Genomic DNA, 13564 nt, shown 5'->3' on the forward strand with positions numbered 1-13564 from the left:
GCCAGAAGGAAGGATGGAAGGAAGGAAGGAAGAGAGGGAGGGAAGACAGACATAACTGCCTAATTACCTACTCATTCCTCATGGTATGTCTGCCCAGTTCACTTTGTTCTCTACCTCAACAATCTCATGGCATTGAGATACAAAGAGGAATAAGACAAAACCCCTGCCTTCAAAGCTACTATGGTGTAGAGACATCTGAACAGAGGGACCCGGATACAGTGGGAAAAGCTTGAGATTTAGAGAAATGTGACGAGTCCCCGATCCTCTGTGATCCTAAGTGAAGTATTTAACCACTAACCTCTCTAAGGGTCAGTGTGTTGTCTATAAAATTGGGATGATAATAATGTCTACTTCACAGACTTAAAAAGATTGTGAGAGGCAATGCTTATGAAGACACTTTGTGAGCTATATGTTAGTGTTACTTTTAAACACAGGAAAATCTCTGCTCTACTGCAAGACAAGCCAGGATAGGGCAAAGACCAAACAGCAGAGTTCAGTCTCTTTTCCTGAATGTCTTGTTGAGGTTCTGACAAAGTGGCAATTTTGGAATCAGAATTTATGTCCCTGGAAAATGAGGAAGTGCTCCCTAAAGCCAGTGGGCCCCCTGGGGAGACCATAAAGCTCTGAGGGAAGAGCCTTGGCATGATATGGAAGACCATTTCTTTGCTCTTTGCTTTTGATGAACTAATGTGTTCATTCTTTTAAATAGAGTGCAAGCAGAGTGCTATGCCACATGCTCTCAGATTTACAGAGATCCCCAAGACAGGGTTATTGCCTTCTAAGAGCTCATGGATTATGGGAGAAAGGACAAACACAAATATAACTAAGAACAAAGTAAGGTACAGTGAAAAATTGAGAAACAGACTTTAAAGTGCTGGGGAGCACAGAGGAAGAAGAAGTTCATTCCAGTGGGGCACTCAGGTAAGATGGTGACATTTAGGCCAAATTTTGAAGGGTACATAAAATTTCAATAGATGGAAAAGATGTAGGAGTATTCCAGCCTGAAGAAACAGCATAAGCACCGACATGGAGGTGTGGCAATAAATTATGCATAAGGAGATAGGAAGAAGTAACGGGAGATACAGCTGGAGAAGCAGCCTCAGGGCATGACATAGAAAGCTGAAAACACTGTGATATGGAATCTGGACTTGACTTTATGGATAATGGGTAGTCCGTGAAGGTGTGCGAGCAGGAAAATGATTTGGTAATTAGAAGTTCCCTGGTGACCTTTGGGAGACCAGCTCCAGTGAAGTTGTGAGGACAGAATCAAAAGTCAAAGAGCTGAAGAGTGATGCAAGTAGAGAAAGAAAGTAGTTTCTTGTTCTGAAAAGGGAAGAAAATACCACCTGCTCCCCTGGAAGCAATTAACCCAAGGCTGAATTTTCTCTCCGACACTACAATATCAGAAAGGTTAGAAAAAGCAATGAAGCTGAGGAAGGGTCATAGGGACCTTCCATAGCTTAGAGAATAACTACTAATATGAAAGGCCCTTAATGTACCAGACCAAGTAAGTTAAGCCAAATGATTCTGAATCACAGCTTTGATCACTCACCTCCCTTCCCAGACAGCACAAACGAATCCCCATTCTGAGGTCTGGCCTCTTGCCAAGGATGCTGACATCACTGTCTCACATGTCTTTGGTGGATGCAAGTAAAGGGCTGCAGTGGGGGGTGGGCAGGGCTGGAGGGGTGGGATAAAGCTGGGCGCTCACAGCTGAATCTGCTCCTCTACAGAAGCCATCAGGGCCACAGAGTCTATTTGTCCTTCCGGTCTCATTGTTGGCAAGTCATGCTTTGAATAGGAGTCAGGAGGTGGGAACAGAATCTTGTAAAGTTAAAATTACAAATGTAGACAGGACTGTATCTTCTGGAAAAGCAATCCTGTTTAGAAGAACAACTACAGACTTATTTTTTGGCTTAGACCAGAGGAGCTCTTCCAAGTCTCTCTCGAATGGCCTTCTAGTTAAATCCTCAGATGATCTAACAATCTGGGAAAGGGGAGTGGAAACTTCTCCCTCTTAAAAAGAATGTATCGCTATAAACGTGAACTAGGGGTTCTCCACCTCTGGCGGTCCCTGAACGGCTGTTGCTGACTGGCAGTCAGGTATGCTACGGCCCTGAGGGTGGGCAGCAGGTATGACCAAGGAAGGGCCCTTCTTACCTTTTGCTGATGCGGTACTCCACTTGTAACTGCTTCTCCCCTGATGCCACCACTGATCTCTGTAGCTGGTGGGAAGGAAGTAAGACAAAGTCCAAGTGGTTATGATGCAAAAGGAAAGGCTTGTCATTCAACAGATATGCTCCTCCCTTAAGCATAAACATAACAGACGCCAGTTCCTCCCTAATTAGAGGACATTTTGCATGTGGGACTAATTTAGGGGCAGCTATCAATCCTGAAAATAAAAGACCATAAGGGACTAAAAATCGTAGAGTTGAAAATAACCTTTAACACTGTGTCTAGTCGACAGTAAGCACCCGATAAAAGTTTGCTAAGTTGAATTGAACTGTTATTTGAATCCCTTTTGTATCTGCAAGACTGTGAGTTAGGTAAGAACAGGGGCTATTTCTCATTCGTCTTTGTTTCCCGGGGTCAGGCACAGGGCCTGGCCTATGGTAAGCACTTCGTAAGTGTTTGTCGAATAAACGAACACCTCCAGCAACAGGAAACTCTCTACACTCAGAGGCACCCTGCTCCTTTTAAATATTCTAACGAAAGCCTTTCCTTACAGAGAATCAGAATCTGTTTTTGCTACAACTACTTTTTTTAAAAAATTGATTATAATAGTTATAGATGTTGAGGGTACTTGTGAGATTTTCATAGCTGCAACTGCCTTGATTATGAAAAGACAACAACAGTTTTGATAACACTAGTTTAATTTAATGCCTCTCTTTTGTTCTGAATGTCTAGATACAGCATTTAAATTATTATTATTATTATCTTTAGAGACAGGGTCTTGCTATGTTGTCCAGGCTGGAGTGCAGTAGTACAATCATAGCTCACTACAGCCTCCAACTCCTAGACTCAAGCAATCCTCCCACCTCAGCCTCCCAAATAGCTGGGACCATAAGCACATGCCACCGAACCTGGCTAATTTTTTAAAAAACTGTTTTTTGTAGATATGGGGTCTTGTTTTGTTGCCCAGGCTGGTCTTGAACTTCTGGTCTCAAGGGATCCTCCTGCCTCAGCCTCCCAAAGTGCTGGGATTATAGGAATGAGCCACCGTAGCAGGCCTAAATTATTTTTAAATAAAGTGTCTCCTAATTGCAAAATCCAGGGACAGAAAGAAAAATATTATTTATTTATACGAGGGTAAATGCCTCTGTCATCAGAATGCTAGCTCATGAGGGCAAGGACTTGACCTTTTTTCAGTGCTGTATCCCCACGGTCCATTCAATGCCTGGCGGTGGAGTAGGTGCTTAGTACTGGTTAAATAAACAAATGAATGAATGAAACAGGGCACTGTGCTTAAAGGTACTCACAGGGCTCAGACTCAGCTCTGGTGCTTCACAGGCAGGCAGAGCCTGGGGCAATGAGCTACACAGACAGAAGCTCTTTCCCTTCTCTGAAGCTTCCATAATGTCATTGTCCCTCCTACTAAACCAGGTAGACAGTCTTGGAAAAGCCTCTTCCTTTCCTTGGGCCTGTTTCCCCATCTATAAAATGCAGCACAGGAACAACATGTGCTTGCGAGTTCCTCTCATCATGTGGCTCTACAATCTTATGAAGCAGGAAATCAGAAGGGGATTGATGTTGCCTCTATCCATTGTCCCTGGTGTGCTGTCCTGAGCCATTTGTAGAGGAGAGACTCACAGAAGAGAGATGCTCCCTTCTGTTCTTTTAGGGCCAAATCAATGGTTAAAAAAAAAAAAAAAGAAAAAGGAAAAAAAAAAAAAACCCTGAGGAATCCCTTCTCCACTCCAAATTAAGGAGCCACCTTATACTTAATTCCTGTAACAATCATTAATTGTCCACGTACCAGTCACTCATTTTTTGGAACAAATATTTATTAGTTGTTCTCTGTGCTAAGCATTGTGCTAGGCCCTGGAAAAACAATATGTTAACCCAGACAATGTCCCTGCCCCTAAGACATCTAATGGGGCCATAATAGGCAAGTATAGAATGCCATGGAAATACAGAGAGGGGCACATAGCCCCTTCTTATGAGGGACAGGAAGTCTTTCCAGGATGTCCACGAGACACACTGGAATCATACGGGTGAGAAGCCAAGGGCAGCTCATTCCAGGCAGACAGAAGAGTGTGCAGCTGGAGCATCAAGTGCTGGGGGAGATGTGGTGGAAGGGGTTGGCAGCAGCCAGGCCATGGAGACTTGTAAGCACTCAAGGGCAAAAGTGACCCATTAAAGAGTTTCGGCAAGGGCTTGAGTGGTCAGACCTGAGCTTTTAAAGATTACTCTGGCAGCAATGGGAAGAACACGGGCAAGGCATTTGCAGAAAGATGATGCCTGCTAGTTTACAATCTGACTGGGGAAAGAGGATGCTGACCCAAGAAACTGTCGGTGATGTCAGACAACACATAAACGGCAGAATAGATTTAAAAATTAAGTACCAGACAACCGGTGAGAAAAAGCTTAGAGTTCAGAGGAGGAATAGGTAATTGTATGTGGCTCTAAAAGGTGCTCTAAAAAATGAACCAAAGGCGGTCAGACTGGTCAGGGCTAGCAGCCCAACGAAGGTGCAGGGCTTCAACTGAGTCTTCAAAGATGGGCAGGATGTGCCAGAAGTAGAGACAGAAGTAATGAGTGGGTGTGCTTTGGGAAAGGGACAGTGACTAGGAAGCAGAGATATTCAACACAAGCCACTGAGGCGTCTGTCTTCGGTTGCCATGGGGGAGCCACTACCATGTCAGTGCAGGGCTGATTCCTGGGAGAGCCACAGACCAGACAGGCATCAGCAGCCCCAGAGAGACTCTTCTAGGGGAAGGAGGTGTGCCAAGATCTGTGCATGCCAAATGGACGACACAGCCATGAACATTTAAATCCACGTCTCTGGGTGGGTCACTTCTCCCGTTACCATGGTAACAGGGCTGTTCTAAGCAAAAAGTAGCTGTTGGCCAAAAGCTACTACTGCTGGCTCACTGCAAAGCTGAACCTGTTTGCTCTAATTCACCAATGGGGCTTAATTATCTCAAAAAACTTCTGTGCAAAGATTCTAGACTGTCCTGGAGGGGATTTTAGATGAAATGATGATTGCTCCTCTTCTTCCTCCAATCCATGTCTGCTGTGACAATCTTCCTTAAAAATCAGACATGATCATGCAACTCTCCCATTAAAACTGTCCAACAGCTCTCCTGCTGCCTACAGGATAAAATCCAAACTCCCTGGCATGGCATTTATAGCATCTGCTAATGGTGTCTCACATCTAGCCTCATCTCCTATTACCTCTCGCCCCCATCCCTTGCACACTTCAGCCACCAAGTTTCTGTCCAGTCTCTGAACATACCACGTATCACATACTGTTGCCCTTGCACATACTGTTTTGTCTTTCTGGAATACCCTTTGCCACCTTCTTTCTCTGATAGATGTCACCTCCACAGTGAAGCCTTCCCTGATTCTTCCTCCCTTACCCATCTGTTCTTCACCCAATTGCCTTTTCTTTACAGGAAGCCTCCCTTTTTTATCTGCATAGTACAACTCCCTGCACACACCTCTATGATAGCATGTATCATAGCTTAGTGTAAATATTTGTTTTTTACCATTGTGCACTAAGTTCCCAAGAGGAAAGAACCAATACTTCATCTCACTGTAAAAGCCCAGCACTCAGGCCAGTGTCTGGCACACAGTGGGCTCTATTCTCTTGATGAATGACTAACGGCTGCCTGGATGAACTGCACATGTTAAGGGCACAATGTCTGGCTTGACAGAAATAATTCTGAGACAATATCTTTAAAGAGGCAACATGCTTATAGAGGTGCATTATTTTTTAATATTTAGCACGCTTCCAAATGGAAGATTAAATGTCCTCTTCCCATTGACATCCAGCTCGGCTTGGTGACTTGCAGTGCTTTCCCTGTCGAAGAATTAGAACCTCGCTGTTGACTGCAGTAGTGGCCACATGTTTTGCTATGACCAATGAAACATGGGTAGAAGTAACATCTGGCACTTCCACGCAGAAGCTTTATGAGCCAGCTCATGTTTGCCATTTGTCTTTTTCCTTTTCCATGAGACTGGCAATGTCCCATATAGAGGCTGCTCTGTCAGGCTGGGTCTTTGAGTGAAGATAGCGTGGGATGGCTTTAATCAAAATCTAATTTAATCATGATTATAATTTAATTATAATCATAATTACATTATAACTAAATTATAACTAAATTTTTCCTTAAAACAGCCCTGTTACCATGGAAACAGGAGAAGTGACCTACCCAGAGATGTCTATTTAATCGTTCACGGCCATGTCGTCCATTTGGCATGCACAGACCTTGGCACACTTCCTTCCCCTAGAAGCGTCTTTCTGGGGCTGCTGATGCCTGTCTGGTCTGTGGCTCTCCCAGGAATCAGCCCTGGGCTCACGTGGTAGTGGCTCCCCCATGGGAACTGAAGACAGACGCCTCAGTGGCTTGTGTTGAATATCTCTGCTTCCTAGTCACTGTCCCTTTCCCAAAGCACATTCACTCATCACTTCTCTCTCTCGCCACATCCTGCCCATCTTTGAAGACTCAGTTGAAGCCCTGCACCTTTGTTGGGCCCGCTAGCCCTGACCACTCTGGCCTCCTTTGGTTGTTTTTAAAACGAAATTATAATCATGATTATAATTGAAGTACAAAGGTTAATTTATAAATATGTTATAATTTATAATTCATAAATGAGGCACAGAGATTAACAATAATAAAATAGAATAATAATAATAATATACTGTATTAAAGTTATGGGAAAATGACCTCTCTCTCTTAAAATATCTTATTGTACTACACTGAGAATAACTGAAACCACAGAAAGTAAAATTGCAAATAAGGGGGACTACTGTCCCTCTAAGTTCTAGCTGTGGCTCTAGCTATATGTGTGACCTTAACGAGTCCATTCCCCGCTCTGGGCCTCAGTTTCCTTTTTAACAAATACTGAAGTTCAGCTTTCTACTCTAACTCTGTAAATACGTGCTAGGATTTTACTCCTTGCCACTGTCATTTCACCCTTTTCCCCACCTCTACCGATTATATGGAATGGTTGACACTTTTGAAGTGTTCTTTTTTATTTGCGTTTTCTTAGGTTAAACTTACATACAATGATATGCACAGGTCTCAAGTGGACCATTTGGTGAGTTTTGACAAATGCATACAGCCACATGTACCATGTCCCTAACAAGATATCAAGAGCACATTTTCAATACCCTAGAGAATCCTCTTGCACATCATCCAGTTAATCCTTTCCCTCCAGAGGCAAGCACTATTGTGATTTCTTTCCACCATGGATTAGTTTTATGGAATGGTTGGCATTCTGAACTCCTTAGCTCTTTGAGGTGTCTAGTTGTTCAGGTTGCCTATTCTGAACACTCCTGAACTCCAGGCATGTGAAGACACAAAGAGAAATTCTTGGCGGGTTCTCAGGACACTCACCCATGGTTCTGCAAATTCTCTAATTTTCTGAGCCTCTGAGTCACTGACAAAGTCATGGTAGAGAGCAATGTAGGGCTCCAGGTGGATGACCTCCTTCCGGATGGGCTGGAGTAGCAGGTAGGCATTGGAATTGGTCTCATAGGAACAGTAGAGGCTAGGGATCTGGTAGAGAGTGGGCTGGAAAGAAAGAATAGGATAAGCACAAGAGAAGAAGGGTCTAGGAGCAAAACTCATCTTAGGGGAACTATGGCATAAAAAATTGGAATGCAAAAGATACAGAATGTGGTCACTCTGATGCTGCCCAAGTGAGCTTTATTGTTTTTAATGCATCAGCTCTATCCCCTCATGTTATCCCAATTCTAGTTTCTCACACTCTAGCCAGGCCTCTCACCCTTTCTCTTTCCCTGAGGAATCCTACCTGGGAACCCAGGGTCTGACATAGCCCCTCGTAGGTGTCTCTGGTCTGCAGGTGGGGTATATTGGGCCTCTGGATGACAGCCTCAGCTACCACCTGGTTGGGGCTCTCTGCCAAGAGCCTTTCATATTTCAAGACATTCCTGGCCATCCTCTTATTATCTGGGCCTGGAAGAAATCAGAGCAGGGAATATAAAATAGGGATTAACAAACATTGGCAGCAGGGAGTGCCACCAAGGTTTCCTCCAGCTTCACTGCTGCACAAGATGGGCAACTGGATCTCCTGAATAACTCCTCATGTCAACGCACAGGAGGACACAAGGCCCTCACTCCCAGAAGAGTACCTGGTATTTTTTTTTTTAAGTACCTGGTTTTTTTTTTTAAAAGTACCCAAAGCCTTTTGCACCTTTGAAGATGCAAAGGTGCAAAGGGCTTTAGGAAGCAAAGTAGAACTTAAAACTCTTAGGCCAAGGGATCATGAGGATGGCTGCTCTGGGACAGTGTGATGGTATATATGGGGAAGATGAAGCTTCATTCATTCATTCATTGATTCTTTCACCCATCCATTCAGTAAATCTTCAATGAACATCTACTATGTACCAGATACTGTGCTACAGGCTGACCTCCCAGAATTTAGAGTCTAATGGAGAAAAAGGACATTAAAATATCACTTACAACAAAATATGATAAGTGCAATGAAAGAGAAGTCCAGAAAGCCAAAGCGTATTGCAAAAGGACCCAACCTATTCTTCCCCAGAGAATTGGAAGCTAATTCATTCCTGGCTCCACTAGATCTTTCAAATCTCCTAACTGGCCTAGACCCAGAGCAAAGAATTATGGGGCAGAGGGACTCTAGACTTTGGCTCTAGACTGGATTCCCACAGGGCCCTTGGGAAACCCAATAAATCTTGTGTCTTGTTCATGCCCACCTGTCTGTACCCACTTTGGCTGCAAGATGCCCCATGCATTGGCAGAGCTACCCGTGGCCTGCTGGTCTCTTTGCATGACTCTCAATGCATCTCAGAAGGAGATGCTGAATTGTTCTAAGGCTCCCAAAGCAGCTTTCTCTGAGGAACCCAGTGTGCTTCTAACCACAAGCATCACCCTGGCAAAAGAGGAAAGGAAGGAGCAGAAATTACCATTCTGTTTTAATAAGAGAAGAAATGAAGTTTTGGAGAATGGAAATTATTAGCCCAAACCCCAGTGAAAATATTGCAAAGCCAGAAATAAAACTGGGAATCTCAACTTGCCATGTTCTATTATCCACCTATAAAAGCACACAATTTGGGTGGATAGCAAAAAATTTAATAGATCAAGTGCAAAGAAATAAAGAAGGTTTGGATTATAATTTTGTTTGTACCACCAATTACTCAAGTGTTTGTAGATATACAGCTACTTCCTTATCCTATTGTTTGCTAAATTATCAGAAGGGAGTAATGTTACTAAATTGATTCATTAAAAAGTTATGTATACATGCAATTGTAAAGTCCTATATGAAATACTTTATAAATATTAAAACAAAATAGTGATTTTTGTATCTCATTTAAGTATCTAAATACTAAATACTCATGCCTGTAATCCCAGCATTTTGGGAGGCCAAGGAAGGTGGATCACTTGAGGCCAGGAGTTCGAGACCAGTCTGGCCAACATGGCAGAACCCCCTCTCTGCTAAAAATATAAAAATTAGCTGGGCATGGTGGCACATGGCTGTAATCCCAGCTACTTGGGAGGCTGAGGCACATGAATCACTTGAACCTGGGAGGCAGAGACTGCAGTGAACCAAGATCGCGCCATTGCACTCCAGCCTGGGTGACAGAATGAGACTCTGTCTCAAAAAACAAAACCAAAAAACAAACAACAAAGAAAAAAAACCACACCCCCAAAAGCAAAAGTAAAACAAAACAAATGAATACTGTATTAAAGAAAAACCTAGGAAGCCATTTACCACTAAAATGTTAAGCAAATATACACATATAACTTTGAAGCAAACATTTCCAAGCAGATAGCTGAGTTAGGAAGCATCTCCCTCCTGTTTAACTCAATTTGTTGTTAGCAAGCGACTCCCTGAAGCGGGGATGATGCTGAATTATGTGACCCACTGGCTGGGCAGGATGCATGCATCACAGAAGGAGACCTGATGTAAAGGGAAAAACTGGTATCTCTCTGTGAGCAGCCAAACTGAGCAATCCTGCTGAGTCACTTTCCTTCTTGCGTACATAGTGCACACTGATTTCATTCATTCTTGGGTCTGCTTCCAAAATCTGGGACTTTAAAATGTCTCTGAAGAAACTAGCTCCCACTCCTGGGCTTTTTCTCATTGAAGCAACACTAATATATCATTGATTGGGTGGAGGAAGGAAGGGACAGGTTGATATCTTCTCAGCATTTTCCAACTAACTTAAAAATTTCCCCCGATGCATTGAACAGTATGTAAGATTTCACCAAAATTTGAAATGTGACCTGGATTATGAAATCAAGATAATAAAGATAGGGCCAGGCACAGTGGTTCATACCTGTAATCCCAGAACCTTGGGAGGCCGAGGTGGGGGGACCACTTGAAGTTAGGAGTTTGAGACCAGCCTCACCAACATGGTGAAACCCCGCCTCTACTAAAAATACGAAAATTAGCCAGGTGTGGTGGTGGGCGCCTACAATCCCAGCTACTTGGGAGGCTGAGACAGGAGAATCGCTTGAACCCAGGAGGCAGTGAGCTGAGATCACGCCACTACACTCCAGCCTGGGTGACAGTGAGGAAAAAAAAAAAAAAGATAATAAAGACAGATAGCTGTATTTCTCTTGCAGGAATTAAAAGCCAGGAGCAGAAGGGAGCTCCCCATAAGTCAGACCTGTGGCTGGCTTATCTTTTATCCATTACGTACTGTAGAGAAGAAACTCCCGAGAGAGGCTGAGGGCACATGAAACATTTCCTGCCTGTTTCAAAAAAAAGGAAAAGAAAGCATTAACTTCACTGAGGACATCTCCTCTGAACAAACCATTAAATGGATTTTTAAAAAAACTATAAAATATTCTTACCATAAGTAGATAACAAGGCTCACTGAAAGGAACAGCAGACCAGAAATGCAGAGGATCTATGGCCTCGCTGCAAATGAGGTCTCACCAGTCTCCTCATTTACTAATGACTTATGACCACCCTTACCAGGCAAGGTAGGAAAATAAATGAAAATAAACCTTCTTAAAGTGCCCTCAAATCTTAAAGCATGCAAAACCACGTAATTGCAGTGTGTTGTTATTTGTTATATTATATTTAATAATACAACCAAAGTTAAATATATTTAACCTAATATGGAACTATAAAAATCCTAGTAAAAATATAATTTGTTCTCCAGATTCAATTCTTCCCAGAGTCCACAAAGTTAGTGGAGGGAGGCAAAGAAAGAACTAAAACGGAAACATTGCCCAGTGCACAGGAATTAACTCTCCCTGCAGCCATTCAACCTTGGGCTCAACATAGTCAAAAGGAAATAGGGCTTTCCAGACAAATCTGGGAACAGAATCCTGAATGGATATGCAGCAGTCCTCTTCTGGGTGCTGCCAAACGATGATTAACTGATAGAAATGTATTTCATTCCAATCACTTTACTTTAGCATATTAACAATTCACTTTTAATGATAAAAACAATAAGCAGCACACTATGAAACATACGAGAAATGGAAAAAAATTACTACACCAAAATCCAGGGACTGAAGCACTTTGGATAATATATAGTTTTTACATAGTTATAAGCATATTTGTATACATTTCACATCCTGATTGTTTCACTCTACACTGTTATCAGGAGTATTTTGATATCATCACGTAGTCTTCACAGACAGCATTTTTAACGGCTGCATTTTATTCCGTCCAGAAGATATACCACAGAGAACATAACCTTTCCACTACTGTTGGACAAATATACTGTTTCTAATTATTTGATGTAATGAATTACTCTGTTCTACATTTAACAAGGAATACTTGAGTAATCTATGAATATCTTATAATGTCAAATATTAAGTTAAGGTCACAGCTTTTCAAACTCTTCGTGAGATGAAAAGAACCAAATACAATTTCACATATCTTTAAAACTTGAGAGCCTTGTAATAAAGTAAAATTATACAAAGATTTACTTTTGGTGTCTCAGTTAAGTTTCTTTGGAAATAGGTACACTAAGTAACATTAAATGAAAACAGAACATATACATGTATGTATCATGTAATAAGAACTGACATTTATCCAGCAAGTAGCATGTGCCATGCATGCATTCTGTTAAAGGCTTTGCCTGTATTAGCTCACTCAATCCTCACAGCAACCCATTTGAGGTGAGCATCTTTATTCCTCTCTTACAAATAAGAAAATTGAGGCCCAGGGAAGCTAAATAAGTTGCCCATGTTTTCATAGCATTTGAACCCAGGTCTGTCTGATTTCAGAGCCCACAGCTTAACCACTGTACTCTACCATCTCTCATTATTAGCAGTTACTAAAATTTTTTTTACTAACATATATGAAATAAAATACATTATGAAATAAAATACATTAAATTTTATATGATAATGAAAGGTCCATGGGGACATTTACTTCCAGTTTACTAGGGAGTGAGAAGGAACATAAACCATCTATAAGATAATGCCTTATGTCTGTTATTGGGGAATAAAAACATGCTATAAGAGCACCAAGGAGGAAAGCCTGGGGAGTGAGGAGAACTCAGGAAGACTTCACAAAGTAGGTGACATTCGAACTGGGCCTTGTAAGATAAACAGAATTTCACCAGACAAAGGAGGATGTGGAAAGAGAGTAGAAGAGAAATCCAAGCCATCAGAGTTAGAGGGAAACAAAACAAAACTAATCAATAATTGGGTACAGCACTTGAAACCCCGTCTTTCAGGGTAAGCTGCTTTAGTTTCTCTTCTCTGAGTCTTTCCACGTTGATTCTCCATTTCCTTCCTCTAGGAAAACTCAATTACTTCTCACCCTTTGTTACATCACAGTTATTCTATTTGGCTTTAACACACAGCAATTTAGCAGGACAGTTAGGAAGAACACATACACAGTTTTTTTTTTTTTCTTTGTTTGTTTCTTTTCTTTTTTTTTTTTTTTTTTTGAGAAGCAGTTTCGCTTGTTTCCCAGGCTGGAGTGCAATGGCACAATCTCTGCTCACCACAACCTCCGCCTCTCGAGCTCAGGCAATTCTCCTGCCTCAGTCTCCTGAGTAGCTGGGATTACAGGCATGTGCCACCACACCCAGCTAATTTTTGTTTTTTTCTTTTTTCGTAGAGACGGGGTTTCTCCATGTTGGTCAGGCTGGTCTCGAACTCCTGACCTCAGGTGATCCGCCCGCCTCAACCTCCCAGAGTGCTGGGATTACAGGCGTGAGTCACCGCACCCGGCCAACACAGACACAGTTTTACAACAAAGATCCATTCACCAGGAACTTCCATGAAAGGAACAGGACTGTTTGCTGCACTGAAAGTAAATCTGTTTGGGCAGCAACACATGGGTTTGGACCACCCACATCCTCCTCCCCTTTCTCAAGAAAAGGGGGAAAGAAAAAAAAAGGTAGGGAGCAGAAATGGTTTACTAGTTTTGGAAA

The 13564-nt window shown here is 42.3% G+C and overlaps 1 protein-coding gene across 2 annotated transcripts in view; it reads right to left on the bottom strand.

The window, feature by feature from the left end:
• Positions 1-13564, bottom strand: part of P4HA3 (prolyl 4-hydroxylase subunit alpha 3) — a 37962-nt gene that overhangs the window by 10244 nt on the left and 14154 nt on the right. For both annotated transcript variants that reach the window (XM_050756545.1, XM_050756546.1), the window contains exons 5-8: positions 10859-10910; positions 7984-8147; positions 7566-7742; positions 2161-2225 (exon numbers count right to left, since the gene is read on the bottom strand). In XM_050756545.1, coding sequence (XP_050612502.1) covers positions 2161-2225; positions 7566-7742; positions 7984-8147; positions 10859-10910 — 458 coding nt within the window. The remainder of the gene's footprint in view (positions 1-2160; positions 2226-7565; positions 7743-7983; positions 8148-10858; positions 10911-13564) is intronic.

The sequence above is a fragment of the Macaca thibetana genome, chromosome 14 (assembly GCF_024542745.1).
Source record: "Macaca thibetana thibetana isolate TM-01 chromosome 14, ASM2454274v1, whole genome shotgun sequence".
Lineage (NCBI taxonomy): Eukaryota > Metazoa > Chordata > Mammalia > Primates > Cercopithecidae > Macaca > Macaca thibetana.